Here is a 15,776-nt window from a genome sequence, read left to right on the forward strand (position 1 = left end):
CACCGCCCTAACTGTCTGATTTGCGCCGCTTTTCACATCTGTTAATCTATTTTATTTTATTATTTAAAAAAGGAGAAAGGCGGGAAAATAAAAGGCTGTGTGGAATCTGCCGAGCCGGCGTTGGCGCGCTGGGAGCTTCTCCTGACGAATATGCTCCTCCGGATAACAGAAGCCCTGTAAAAAATCGGGGAGGAATTACCAGCTCCCCCCTTTAACACAGCCGAGTTTGCGGCGTGCTCGCGCGCGGCGCTTGGCCATTATTTTTAATTATTACTGTTTAATTACAACCGTGCCGCCCGCGTGTCGAATCTGCGGCGGCCAAACGGCAGGGCGGCAGCGGCGGGCGGGAGGCGCCATGGCGGCGGGGGCGCTGCCCGGGCTGCGGCCCGCCCAGACGCAGCTGGAGTACGGCCTGCTGGACGCCGACAGCCCCCGCGACAAGGAGGCCTTGGTCTACGGCTACCTGCAGAAAGCCGACAGCCGGGAGCGGGACCTGACGGTGCCCGAGCTCGGTGGAGGTGGGTGGAGGGGCCCGCGATGGGCCCCGGTGCCCCCCCGGGCTCGCCCTGAGGGGCTCACCCTGAGGGGCTCACCCTGAGGGGGTGCCTTGGGTGACGAGGCTGGGAGCGGCTCTCTTTAAAGGTGTTTTTATCTGGTTATGGGGCTCTGAGTCTTCAAAAGCCCCCCGGGGGGGTAAAGGGCAACATAAGGGAAGCCCCTTATGGATGCTCGTTTGGTACCGGTTGCAAAAATCATGTTCTTTAAATCCTCTTTCTTCCGTTAGCTTCACTGACTTCTTTTTTTTTGTTTTCCCTCCAATAAAGCGTTTCGTTTTCCTCCAGTGTGTTGACAGGAAGCTTCCTCCCGCTCTCAGCTCTCTCTCCCTGGCTTCCCGCTCGTCAGTTTCCATCCCTGCACTCTAAGGCATGCTGTGCTGGAGACATCCTCCTCCTTCAGGGCTCTGCCTGTTTCCCCTTCGTGTTTCGCATATTTCTCCACCTCTTCTTGTGAAAAGTGTGAATCGAGGGTTACATAAAGGTCTCGCAAGTCCTGCTCGGGGTCCTTGTAACCTAAGTGAGGCTCTCTGGGACTCTGAGAGATTAAGGAGTTTGCAAGACGGAGGCCTAAGCAGATAAACTGTGGGATTAAAACCACACACTTAGCATAGGAGTGAATTCTGACTTTTAACCAATGAAGCAAAGTGAATGCTTTTTCTGTCTGGATTTGGACTCCCGAATTGAATTTTCACTTTCGTCATCAGTAATATTTCTGTTTCTGCCTTCTGTCAAAGCTTATATTCTGCAGAAATCAGCTCAAATAGTAGCCAGAGTTATTTATTTCCAGTTTATTTTTAGGAAAGATATCCCAATTCTACTGAAGAGGGAAGATACGTCATAAAACAAATAACCTGCTCTTTTCTTTTGAAAAAGCCAAGTGGAAAGTCTTGTCCATACACAGCAGAAATAATGCATAAATTATTGTAATTACTGTCACCAAATCTGAACGTTTGTGCATTCATTTATCCTTTTAAATATATATGTATATAGTATATAGGTAGGAAATAAATTTCTGCTTACTGAAGGAGGAAACAAACCTGCTGACTTGAGTAGCTGTAACTTCTGGGGCCATAAGAACTTGGTTTGCTGAAACTGACAGGGTGGAAGTTTTGAGTATTTTTAGATTAATCAGAGTAAATATGTTTAAAAAATCATAATTCATCAAAAACTTAGTTCAACTTTACAATGGGACTTAGCTATCTGGTTTTGATCCCGTTATTTTCAGAAGAGTTGGATGGAAATAATGGCAAACTGTAATCTAGGACATTTATGCCTTGATACCAGTTTCTTATGGGACCAGAGGAATTGGTCCCATAAGAAGTTACCAGTGAGGAAATATTGCCTTAATGTTTCATCAAGTAATTGAAATAAATGTCCAGGAGTACTGCTGACTATATGTGAGGGGGTTATATTCCCAGGTGGCAGTGTTATTTCACACCTGTCATTTGAAACTGTTGAAAATCAAGATCAAAGCTCTAAGTACAAAAATGTTGCTGTCATTTCTGAAACTAGCTCTTTAAACCCTTAATGATTTTGTAAGATTTTGTAATGGGTTATTAACTTACTTGCTTTTCTTTGAAGTTTAAGTAAATAGGTATTACACCTATGACTGTTAGGTGTTGAATAACGTAGATAATTTTTCAAAATGTATGGGAATTGTTCCGAGGTTTGCATGTTCTTTTGATTAAAAGGTGACAATTTAACTATATAAACAACTCTTCCACATTACATTTAGTTAATATTCTCATTTACTAATTTTGAAGAATTGTATAATACAAGGGTGGGTTTGATAAATATGAGACATCTGTTTTGCTTTTGTACTTGCTAGAAAGTTATGTTGTAACTTTTCTTTAATGAAATATACTAGGAATGTGTGTTGTCATGTAAATCAGGCGTGTCTTTCCCTACCCTTCCCCTGACTGGGTATCTCTGCTCTCTGAATTGCAGATCTACAATGGCTGAACACCGAAGGTCCTATTTCTCTTCACAAAGACCTTTGTGGAAAAGTGGTGGTGTTGGATTTCTTTACTTACTGCTGTATCAATTGCTTGCACCTGCTGCCTGATCTCCACGAGTTAGAGCAGCAGTACTCTGATAAAGGTAAAAGAGCCTTGGCTTGCTTGGAACAAAATTTCCTGGCAGTGTTGCAGGTGGAGTAGCTGAGTCACTTTGTTGGTTACTAAACAGCTGGCAAAATTTCAGGGGTGCCTAAAAATGTCTTCTAATATTTAAAGTATTGGAAGAAAAAAAAAAAAGGTTACCGGCTATGCTTTCATCGCATTTTTAGATGGGGTTAAATATGGCATCTGTTGTGTCTCTATAAATAAAGAAATGGGATATGTGCTTGAAGCACAAATCCTATATCCTCATGAATAGGGCGGTTTACGAAATGTGAGGACGTAAGATGCGGGCTCAAAGTTGATAGATGTACACTTTACTTAGTAACCAGCTCTGAGCAAAATGTTACACAGATGGTAGAACGGATATAGTTTAATGACCTTTTTTCCCCCTTTCTAACTGAAATAGCAAAATATGTAAACATGGTTTAGGATTTTTTAATGTTTACTTTTTGGTATTTGCATTGCCTTATTTTCAGTTAGTAATCCTCTGTTCTGGAGAGGGAATTAATCCCTTTAATTTCACTTCTGAGATAAAATCTCAATCTCTCTCTGAATGAATGAAAATGCAGGGTAACTCCTATTTAGAATTTAGTCTCTTGTCATCCTGATGACTTGTCAGAGAGAAGACGTGGTCTTACCCAGGGATGTATCAGCTGCTAACTTGGCTATTTTGGTAGGCTAAATGATGAGATGAACAGTGTTAACTTTTGGTCCTTAAAATCTTGTGTTAAATACTATAATAAAAATAACCTTGCCTTATAATGTTTACATTTCCGATTCTCTGTTTGCTCTTCTGATTTGATTTTCATTTTGCCAGCATTTATTTTCATGCATTACCTACTCCCACTAGAAAAATAACCATCTTTGAAATTACAACTTTAAGTTGTTCACTCATATATTGTAGGTTTAAATGGTAATCCTGCTATGGAAAGTTAAGTTGTTTGGCTTGATAAATTTGAGAAATATTGGAAGAATAAGACTGAAGTTGAAAGGATGTCAGGTGTACCAGAAATACTGTAAGAATATCAAGATATATTAATGCAGGTATCTTGATATTCATCCTGATTCTGGAGTTTCATTACATTTTAATCTGCTGTCATGTTTAGTTAATGGAAGTTTCTTCTTCCTTCAGGGGATGGGGGGAAGATTGACTTTCACTCAGCTGGTTCCCCAACCTCATACCTCATAACTGGAAGAAAAAGAATATTTAGTGAAATTGTAACTTTATTAAACGTCAGCTTTGTAAACATAGCATTTATATACATGTTTAATCTACATATTTACAGTGCTGTGGTAGTGACAGAAGGTCCTGATCTAGCAGACAGTGTAAGAGTGAAAACAAGCATCTTACTCTGACAAGATATCTATGTCACTGTGCATTTGGATCTTAATCTGTTGTTTGAACAGCTGAACGACTGTTGCCTCCATCTTTCTGCATAACTGAGAACAAATCTTAATACTGATATAATTAATAGCAGTATCTGTTTTTGATTGTACCTTCTGTAGATATTTTTTGATATTCTGATTATTCTTTTCTTGTTCACATGGTTCAAATACTGGCGTATGTGGAATACGTTGCTGAAGTTTCAGTGTGATCATCAGACGTGAGATGTCCGAACCTGAGAGTCTGTAGTTTTAAGATGTTTTTAAGCCATTAAATGTCTTAGTATATACGCACACAGTTCTATTGTCTGGAACTCAAGGAGATTTGTCTCAAAATAAAGACTGCTTTCCATAGGATTAAATGTCGCCTAGCATCTTTATCTGATACGTTCTCATTGCTATCTTCAGTGGAGCTATTTCTGTTTTTCAAGTGGCGTTCAGAAAGTTATTTTAAACTCCAGTGCATATTCAGTTCATGTTATCAGCAGTCCAGAAATGACTTCTATAAGAGGGAGTACTTTTTAATATTCAGAAATAGCTTGGCATAAGTCCAGTGTTGTGCTCTGCTATAATCCTTCAAATAAAGTGTTTTAAATGGTGTGCATGTTTTTATATCACAGTGTAACATCTGTCAGTTTCCACACAAGTTTTCTTCATGAGAGGATATTATAACATATATGTGCTATACAGGTGTCCAGTATAGTATTGTCCTTCTAGCTCTAGCGATGCTTTTGACGGACAAATTATAAGTACTGCTGCTGATCCTATTGTAGTTAAAATGTTTGACTTGCTGTTCAGAGCTCAACAGTTTACGATACTACAGTTTGAGCTGTTTTACAGCAGTGTACTGTGCAGGCAGGATTGGCAAAGACAGTATCAGTGATTTTTTTTTTAATTTATCTGTATACTTGTTTTATTCAATTAATGTGCGGAATTTTACTGGTTTTTGTTCTCATATTGAAATATTACCATTCCTGCAGATGCTATTCTTCTTATTCTTCTCCATTAATACTGTTTTACAGTTGGGGACAAGGGCCAAAATAGAAAAATAGTTCTCAATTTCCAAATAAAAAGCCAATCTGACATTAAATTAGTTAAACTCCTCTGAGCTCAATAATACAAGTGCTTAAGATATGAACTAATTGCCTTTCCTGCATGTCTACCACAAAACCATCAAAATAATTGACTTGAAATAAAAATTAAATAGGGATTGTGCTGCCAAAACAATAGCTGCTCTGGCAGCCTTCCATTTTTGCAGAGCTAATTCATCAAATGCTAGCAATGCAGTGTGCATTACTGTAGAAAACTTCTTTCCTTCAGCAGGTGTCAGACAACCATAATGCATCCTGAAACACTTACTCCCTTTTTCAAGAAAGGGATTATTTCTCCTCTGGCTTTGTACATTTATAATATGTTTTTTGTTTTTTGTTTTTTTTTTAAAAAAAAAAGAAAAAGAGGACAAGCTTTTTTTTCCCCGGTCATTTGTGGTAATATAGAGTTATCCCATAATCCATGTTATATATTGCTTTAAGCTTCAAAATGAAAAACAAAACAAAAAACAGCAAACAGTGCAGGCACTAGAAACAAATTGGCGTAGAGTTCTTCATGACAGGAATGCTTTCCAAAGCCAGCATCTGGATTTTTGCATTGCAGAACAGAACAAACTGGACGTATCTTCCTATCACATCAGATGTTTTTAATGGCTGGGTAGAAAACATGGTGTTAGAAATAAAACCATTGGGATGAGAGTTTAGACAGGATCATATGGCAAAACTTTAGGGGAATGTCATGGTTTAATATCACCTGAATTGTAGAAATCTTCAAGAGTGTGAGAAGAAGGTTTGGCATTATTATTCATGTTGTTTGTTTGCTTTTGTTTTTACAAAAACTGAATTAAAAAAAAAGATCCACTGAGCAACAGGGAAAGAAGAGATTTGCAGCTGTATGTTTAGGTAGGCTGAAGAAGAGCAACCTAAAGAAAGAGGCTGCAATCCTAAATTCAGACCAATTCAGCATGGATTACTGTGCTGGCAGTCAGACCCTGAGGAATTTGGAATGCTGTCGGAAAAAACAATGGCGAAACGTAGCGAATGCCTGAATATAATCCCTACCTGGAAGCAAAGCAAAGATTTCTGAACTCGAATGGGTTTGTGTAAAATAAGCATTCTTCATGTGCCAGTGAAGTCAAGGACTGTGAATTTGAGAAGAAAACCTCACTTTTAGTCTAACTTAGTCACATTCAGTGTTGGCATAATGTGGGACTGTTGGCTGATTTTAAGTGCTGAAAGCAGGATTTGAAATTTTGCTTAAATCTAAGGCCCAGTCTGGTCAAAATTTGGTCAAATGACAGAACTGAAAAGTGATTTAAAGAAATGGTCAAGTAACTGAGAGCAGCCAGTGTAGGCATGGTGGTGGAGCTCTCTGGCTCCTGCCTGGGAAGAGCAGAGGCAGAAGAAAGATACGTCAGCTAGCCAGACCCCACCCCTACCATAAAGCTAGGAGGAAAACCTAAAACCAAATACTGCTTTCCGTTCAAACCTCTCTCCTTGCATGTGGTTGCTTACAAGTGTCTTCTGGGCCCTTTTCTGATCAGAGGGCTGGTGTTACCCTTCTTGCAGTGCTGAACTCCCCTGGCTGTAACTGCACTGCTTTCAGAGAACGGCTGTACAAAAGCATTCTGCTTTTACGTACGTGCCCAGGGTTATATTAGGGAGGCGTTTTAATGGATAAGGTAGAAAATGCCAAATAACAGGAATGATCTGACATGTAAATTTCCAATTCAGAATGACTTGTGGCATATTAGTTGATCCTAAATTAAATAAAATATGTGATGCGTGAGTTATTGTGGAAAAATATACATTTCCTGTGAAATAAAATATGAAATGTTAGAATGCTGTTAAATAAAATAAATGCCTTTGATAAGGAGAAAGATGCATTAACGTGCAAGCTGCAAAGAGCTATTTCTTTTGTAATTTTCTCATCCTAAAGAACTAATTCTGGCTCTTGATATTTGCAGTTGTAAATGGAAAAGGGAAAGAGAAACAGGAGAGGGAAAAGAGGCATTGTTCTGAAAACTGTGAGAATCTAGAAGATGAGAAATAAATTTGTCAGCAATGTTACTGAAAATATTTAGGTTTTGTTTGTATTAGATTTGTGGTAAACGAAGTCTTCATTCCCTTGTAACAAATGGTTATTTTAATAAGGACAAAAATTGTCATCAAAAATCTAAGTAACTACTGCTTCGAGTAACTAAAACTGTTGATGCTCTGAAATCTTCTTAAAACTTTGCTGAGAAAACATTTATCTAAAATTAGTCTTTTCCAGATTAGAGACCTTTGGGGACAGCTATTTCCATTGGATTTTGCTTAGGACAAAACGTAACCGTATTAGTCAAGTCAACTCCAAATAACGGAAGTTGAGTGACTTTGCGCATCAGCCTTTATCCTTTCAAATTGCAAATTGTATCCTGCTTTTATAAACTTAATAGCTATTCAACCAAATCTATTTTGTCTGTAGTGGTACAATATGACATTTTTGATTGCAGTGAATATTTGAAGGAGCACAAATGAATTTAAGATACAACGTAGTAATTCAAAGTGAATGTAATTTAAGAACCTCATGAAACTCTTCAGGGGTCTGCACTGATTTTATTTCCAAGTATAAGCATTGTGAGAATTGGATTAGGTTGGATAATGTCTCTTCTTTTTCCGTGCCACCCTGTAAGGCCTCCAAGTCATCTTTTTTTTTTTCTTTTTCATGTTACTTCCATGACTGAAAAAAATTGTGGTGCTACAAGGGATCCACCTATAGACGTTGGATGACTAGGGGAGGGAAGGAAATGCTACAGATACTTGAATGTTAATAATGAGGGTGTTATAAATGCTCAATATTTGTTTAGACCTGACTGGAGGGGAGGATGAAAACACTTTGTTGTTGTTGCTGTCTAAATATTTTCTAATACTGGAGTGAATTGAACCAAGCTGGGTGTCAGCTCTATGGATATTCTTCTTTCCCACTTAATTTCACCCTTCTCAAAATAACACAAATGATCAGATAAAAGTTCAAAACTTTAAATTAGACAAAGTAGTAGAAGGGTCCTTGTTGTTATCTGTGGGTACAAAAAACTCAACGCTATCCAGAAAGAAAAAGATTTGTGGATACACAGGAAGGTCAGAATGTAGGGTTTCCATTAGATCAACAGTTCTGGTTTAAAATTGTTGTATCGCATCTTCCTACAACTGCATGGTTATTGTTGTTATCTTCCTTGCTTTAGTGAGGAAAAATACTAAATGTCTCGTGATGGCAGTGAGCAACAGACTCTGGAAATGGAATGTTCTGAAATTTAATCAAATGTCATGGTTCAGACAGGCTCGTTTATTTTGCTCAGATCTCTGAAGTTTAATAAAAATACTCCCAAACCCAAATCATCACAGATCTGACAAGTTATTCTGACTAACAAGATGATGCTCTTTGCTAAGTATTCTCTGGTACAAAGTGAGACGAAATACGGTGTTGATGTCATGTGCGTAGCTCATTGCGTTTGGTAGAGGTTCTGCTGGTAAAACGTAATTTAAGGCTCTGAAAAAGGCTGTAGTGGTGTGTGTTTGTTTGTTAGGGGTCCTTTTTTTGCTCCTAGGACGTACCAAAAAGTGACTCAACTAAAAGGAAGGCTCGTCATTCTTTTTCTGTTGAGTAGGTAGGGGGAATGGAAATTTTGGGGCTGCTTACGTAAGTGTCTGCAGGGGGTGGATGTATATTTCTTTTTTGTCGCGCAGAGAAAAGCAAATGAAGTCTGAGCCATACATTTGTGTTTCTTTTTGAATTTCATGAAACTGAGGAAAAAAAGCAATTCAAGGACTCTGGTAATTGTGTGCTTTTTTGATCATTTTTACGCTCGATACTATGTATTCTGTGTATGTAAGCTGAATTATATTACTTGGTGCTTGTGCAGCACCTTCACACTAGGATTTCAAGTGCAGTTCCCTCTGTTGTGGGAAAACCTGAACTTTTCGTTGTCTTTATTAACTAAGTATAGAAATTAGGTTAAAAACTGTAAGGGGAGGGGAAAAATTATAATTAATTCTCTTTTTTTTAATTTTAAATATAGGATACTATTTGATTTTAGGTGCCTCTTTTTTGTTTGTTTGTTTGTTTTGTTTGTTTTTTTTTAAATTGATCTAGAGTGAGATATGCCAAGATAACTCTGGACTCGTGATCACTAGTTTAGAGTGGAAAATAATTAGTTTTCTGTAAACAACATAGCTATGTAAAGGAAGCAAAAGTCAAAGAGGTATCCTAAACACTTGAAAGAACAAAGCATCAGTCAAACGTGGCTAAGCTGTAGCAGTTCATTTTGAAAGAATTTTCTGCCTTAGAGATTCAGGGCTTAAGAACAATATATAACATATTATGCTCTTTATTTGTTCAAATCCTCTTTCCTTTTTTTCTGGGAAGCAGTTAGTAATGTTGTGGGATACCTGTGCTTCCTTCTTACATGTTTTTTTTAATTGAACTACAGGTATGTTTCAATGCAATACTTCATTTTTCCTTTCAGATGGCCTTGTTATTATTGGTGTCCACTCAGCGAAATTCCCGAATGAGAAAGTCCTGGATAACATCAAGAGTGCAGTTCTGAGATACAACATTGTCCACCCAGTAGTAAATGATGCAGATGCAACATTGTGGCACGAGCTAGAAGTGTCCTGCTGGCCAACTCTGGTCATTCTTGGCCCTCGTGGAAACATGCTCTTTTCGCTTGTTGGAGAAGGCCACAAGGAGAAGCTGTTTTTGTTTACTTCTGTAGCACTGAAATTCTACAAGGAGAGAGGACAAATCAAGGACAACAGTATTGGAATAAAGCTATACAGGGACTCCCTCCCACCTTCTCCCCTGCTGTTTCCTGGCAAAGTGACAGTAGATAATTCAGGAGAAAGGCTGGTAATTGCAGACACTGGACATCACAGGATTTTGGTTACTCAGAAAAATGGGCAGATTCTGCACACTATTGGAGGTAAGATTATGTAAGTTTTATTTAGGAGTAGACTATATTCGGTGGTGCTGCTAGGACCTAGCAGTTCATAAGCATTGATAAAATTTTTTTCTTATAAAATCACTTTTGCAGGAGGTGAGGGAATATAGCGTAGTACCATCAGTGGGAGGCTCTGTTAATGCAACTGGTTGAGGTGTCCCTTATTTGTTGTCGTTATTTCATTGACTAAGTTTTGTATTTTCATGTGATAGCCAATATGAATTACAAAAGAATAGAGTCATAGGATCATTAAGGTTGAAAAAGACCTCCAAGATCATCTGGTCCAACCATCTTCTGAAAGAGTTTCAAATGTGTTTAGATTTCAGTGACATACATTCACATCCAGCATCAAGATGGGGAAAAGAGATAAAAATACTTCCCTTTCCAAGAGGAAAAAACAAACATGGAATTTTGATGGTTTTGATGGTGTGTTTTGGGGGTGCTTTTCTTTGTTTGTTTTAAATGAAGAACATCCCTCAATAGGATTCACAAACTTCAGAAAAATACCAGTGGCACTACTGTTTTAAGAAAGGAAGGAAATATTTCATTATTTGATGGAACAGTGCATTGAATAGACAGGCTAATTATCCAGGCTAACCTGATAAAGACCTTAATACCCTTCTATGGGAAGTACAAACAAGGTTTCTTATGACAAGAGTCAGACAATTTGTTTTCTGTTTGGTATGTGAGATGAAGTCTCTGCCAGCAAAACACCCTTTAGTATTCTGGGATATTCATTAAATAGCAACTTGGAGGGAAGTCTTGTTATCTCTGAATGGGTACCCCTGCTTCCTTTGGCACTCTGTGCTGTTCCCTATGAATGGGCATCCTGATGTAGTTACAAGAGGAATTATCGGAAACTGAAACAGCAGCACCTCAATGTTTCATGTCTGTTAACGTCTAAATTGTTTTCTGAGAGTAAGTTGTAAAAGTTTGCGTGTTTCAGTGACTCAGTTAAGTGATTTTGTGGGCAGAAAATAGTGTAACGAAGTTGATAATACTGTAATAAATGTGGGCATGCACAAAGGTTGAAATTACTATATTTGCATCACAAATCATGATGCACACATAATAACTCATGTATCTAAATGTCTTTTGCTGACACACAGTGCTAATGCACTTTAAATGTTACTCCCTATAAATGCGATGCTTACCTTCACACTGTTTTATTCAGGTCATGTTCCTCCCTCTCTTTCCTCTTTGTGCTATACAGAAGGCTGTCACTCCATCATTCTCACTGTTCTTCCGTGTAATTAGTTGCGTGTCATCTTTTTGTCAGCTTGTATTATTAATAAGAAAGTGCTGCTAATCAAATATTAGTTTCAGTGTAATTACAGCAAAATCTAAATCATTGAAATGTAATTGAGTTTTGGAATTTTAAATCTTTGGTGCTGGCTGCTTTTGGTAATGGTTTGGCTGTTAATTAGGAATAAAAAAAAGGCTATACAAGGTGCAATGAAAGCATCTTTTAGAATATGTAATTATCTTACAGGTTTAAAAACATACACTTTGTTTTTTTTTTAAGTTTTATTTTTCTGAAATGAGTTTTGCTTTGTTTCATTTATAGGTCCAAACAGTGGAAGAAAAGATGGAAGATTTTCAGAGGCATCTTTTAACTCACCACAAGGAATTGCTATAAAAAATAATGTTATTTACGTAGCTGATACAGAAAATCATCTAATTAGAAAGGTAAATTTTCCATAAGGAAACAACCTCTTGTACTTCCCCTGCTTACACAGGTGAAAATTTATACCAAATTAATTATTCTACAAATATCTTCAACATCAGGAAGGAAATTTGGACTAATATAAATAAATATTGTTGTGCATTTCCATTTTTAAAGGGCTACATATGCTTTTGTATTTCCGTTCATAGAATCATTCAGGTTGGAAAGGACCTCTAAGATCATCTAGAAATGAAGAATGTGCCTCTTGTTCTAGCATAACTGATAGCTTTTTTTTTTTTTTTTTTAACTTGTGACTCTTGCTTTCCTGTTATGAGAAACGTCTATTCTTAGTATTGGAAGTAGAAGCTGTTTCTATTTCACTTACAGTTCAGATCCTTATCTAAGGTTATTGTACTCTTATGGTTTGGTGGATATCTGAATTTTTGTTAACTAGTTGTTTGGTCCTGTAAGCATACCTGCTTTAATTTCAGAATTATTTGTGTGTTGATTTTTTCTTTTTTAACTAAATACTTGAAGTTTTTAGTGCATAGGAATGTTGCTCAGTATAAACAGGAGTTGAATCTTAAACCCAGTTAGGCAAAATTTGGAATAATCTGAAGTTTGCTGAAGCAATATCATATTACCTTATTAATAAAAGTTTTTATGCATCTCAGAAGATATTTACTCATATTTACTAGCCAGTAGGATGTCTGAGTCATGATCAGAAGAGGTACACACTTACTCAATTCAAAAAGCTTTTTTTACTGTTCAGTATGTTCACATTCATTCAGTGTTTCAATCAGAGCACTACCCTAGAAGCCCTCTGCGCTGTATTCATTGTCGTTGGCTACCGGTTTTAAACTGGAAAGGACCAAGTGGCCCTGTTGGTCTAAGGCCTTCATCTTCATAATAATCACCACATTAGCCTGTTGACCAGAGATAATTAGGTGTTACGGTTAACAGAGTGCAGAAACTGCTGAAGTTCTGGGTCATATTGCTTCAGCATCTCTCATGATAAGTAGCTGTTCCCTTTTATTTAAGTTTGCCATCATGGTATCCAAGAATTAAAATAATCGGTCAGCTATAGGACATCCTTTCAAATGTTTGTGCAGGACACAGGCCTTGCAAACTGCTCCAAAAGTTATTTTTCATGCTACACGTGTGAAAGACTCCTTTTTTTATATAATCATTACAATAAATTCATGAGAAGTATTGAAACTCTTAGATTATAAACAAAGGGGGAAGGAAAGATAAATGGATTTAGGCTGCAGAAATTAAACATTTTTTTTTCCAACACATGAAATTAATTGCAAAAATGTTTTGTATAGATCATTTTATGTAGAGATAGGAAGTACTTCTACAATATCTGATTTTTTTTATAGAAGAAGTCTAAAATGAAACATCCATATCCACTGTCCATCTGAATACTTCTCTAGAAAATGTTGATACTTTCTTCCAGAGTTGCTGACCAAATTTTGACAGATCATTGTTGGTGCATCTGGAAGAAAATTTCAGTCACTTGCTTTTCCTGCTGTCCCCCACCAGCAGCAAACATTATGGTAAAATTAATTATTCTCCTTCATAAATGAGTATTAGGATTTGGTTTTTAGTTGCAAGCAAAGATCCTCTGTTTTAAACATTGCTAGGTCAGATTATCTGTATTACCTCTGTATTAACTCAAGGTGCTGTTGTATCTTTAGCGTATATCATTTTGCTTCTTGCAGATTGACCTGGATTTAGAGATCGTGACTACTGTAGCAGGCATTGGGATACAAGGTGTTGACAAGGAAGGTGGAGCAAAAGGAGAAGAGCAGCCTATCAGCTCTCCATGGGATGTGGTTTTTGGTAATTCAGGTATAGTATCAGTTGAACTTTTAACATCTCACATTTATGCATCATAAGTGTTCGTTAAATGTTTTCCTGCTCTGGTAACAATTTGAAGTTCAGTAAATATTTACTTTACAAGTGGGTCTAAAAAACAGTGGTTTCTTGTGTACAAGTACTGCACTGCTGTTATCAGCTCCATCTAAGTTTCTGAAGTCCTTGAAAAAATGTGAATTGGTACCTGACCTGAAGCATAACTATTTTGTAGCAAGATACGTAGTTATTAGGTCCAAATGCAGAAGGGAATTGTGATTACCTTTGGTGCGCCAGTGCTTTATGTCAGGATTGCTTAAGCAGCAGATGCATTTTACAGGAAGGGAACATTGTCTAAAGTTCTTTTCCTTGACTATACAGATATGTCTTACCACTTGTAAATATTTGAGTTCAGGAAATAAAAATAATTTTATCTGGTGACTTCTGTTTATTCCTGTTTAGACGATGTGAAATCATTAGACTCAAGACCATAACAGAGGGCAAACAGATAGAAGAAGAACACCTCAGAAAACACCTTTCGAGCATGAGAGCATAAAAATAAAATCTTTGCATAATAGGATGTAAGAATAAACTTCTGAGGATTTAAATGGTTTTCTTTTCTGATCAACTTAACACACTCCTGAGACTTACATCAAGTAACTGCCATGTTTCTTACATTTCCATCTCGGTATGATTTAGAAGTTGCAAATGCAAGTTTCTTAATGACAGTAAAATGATTTAGTGTAGCTTAAAACCCTTATATCAGGGAAGGAAAAACACACAGATTTCCCTTAAGCTAGTTCATGAATGCTGATTGTATGGAAGTCTTCTGGCAGAAATACATTGCCAGTTTAGACAGTGTACTACCAAAAGCCTTGGCTACTAAAGTAAGCCACAGGCATCAATTTCACATTTCACACTTTCAGTAACATGACAATACACACACACACACAACACTCTAAACTGAAAGGGTTGTCAATGATTCTTACTAATTAAGGGTGTCAAGGAATAGGGAATTCTACTTAATAGGAGTACTTGAAAGAGAATCTCACCAAATCTAGGTTGCTGTTAATAAATTTTATCCAGTCTGATTTCACTTTTGTGATCCAGTAGACTTCTGTGGGACTTGATGGTGTAGTTTTCATTGTATCTTGAACCAGCAAGCTGATTGCTGTGGGATGTTGTCACAGAGCTGTTTTGCAGATCAGTAACAGAGGGGAGCACTAACTCAGAAAGTATTGCCCGAGTGCATCAGAAATTTAAGCTAGCTAATAGAACTATTCAAAATATCCTTTAATTTTGCTTACCATTTTCATGATGCTTTCTTCTACTTCTGCCAGTATCCACTGATACTTTTATTTTTGAGAGCTCTGATTGTTAAATGAAATGTTAAATTATATGATTGTTATCAACATGAATATAGTAATCACTGAATTAGTCACCTGTGAAGGATTAGTCATCTGAGCTATTTAACATTGCTGAATTTATATCAGTGTTTATATGAAAATCAAACTTTCTAGATGTACTGTTTTCAGACCAGTATGATTTTTTTTTTCATACTCAATCAGATCCTACCAGTCAGTTGGCTATTCAGATCTGTACAAAATATAATATAACCCATCACTTAAGAGGAGATCAAATCAATTTAGTTTTCTTATTTGGGAGGGTAAAAGGTCAGATAGATAAAATGGAGGGCTGCTTTCAGATTGTTTTTTTAGAGCTTTGATATGGTTTTGTGTGAGTAAGGTAAGGTAGTTGCCTGCCATATGTAAATGAGTGTAATATCTACATAGATCTCATTAGAAAAATATGACCAGAGAGAGATGTCAAAACAGAAGGCTATATTGAGTAGAATGTTAACAAGAGAATGTCCCAGAGCCCGGTAACACTAATCTAAAAAGGGTGTTTTTAGGGGGCCAAAACTGCAGGATGCAATTAAGTCACTGTTTGCAAGGAAACTGGAAGAATCAGAGGAGGTTTGAGCAGATGAACGAATGGTGCTCACTGAGACACTGTCTCGAGATGAAGCACAAAACCAAACAGATTGTGCTCAGGGAGCCAGGAATATATGTTAAAAGGCTTCATTGTTTGCTTATATTTTTTAATGTATTGTTTGTTGTGAAGTTAAACTAATTCAAATCGTCGTCTGAAAGATGCCATTCACA

General features: G+C 37.2%; 1 protein-coding gene across 1 annotated transcript in view; it reads left to right on the forward strand.

The window, feature by feature from the left end:
* Positions 1–277: 277 nt before the first annotated feature.
* Positions 278–15,776, forward strand: part of NHLRC2 (NHL repeat containing 2) — a 37,763-nt gene continuing 22,264 nt past the window's right edge. Inside the window, exons 1-5 of the mRNA XM_027459739.3 lie at positions 278–518; positions 2,505–2,657; positions 9,615–10,070; positions 11,656–11,777; positions 13,479–13,608. Of these exons, the coding sequence (XP_027315540.3) occupies positions 356–518; positions 2,505–2,657; positions 9,615–10,070; positions 11,656–11,777; positions 13,479–13,608 (1,024 nt within the window). The 5' untranslated portion in view covers positions 278–355. The remainder of the gene's footprint in view (positions 519–2,504; positions 2,658–9,614; positions 10,071–11,655; positions 11,778–13,478; positions 13,609–15,776) is intronic.

The sequence above is a fragment of the Anas platyrhynchos genome, chromosome 6, assembly GCF_047663525.1.
Source record: "Anas platyrhynchos isolate ZD024472 breed Pekin duck chromosome 6, IASCAAS_PekinDuck_T2T, whole genome shotgun sequence".
NCBI classification, from domain to species: Eukaryota; Metazoa; Chordata; class Aves; order Anseriformes; family Anatidae; genus Anas; species Anas platyrhynchos.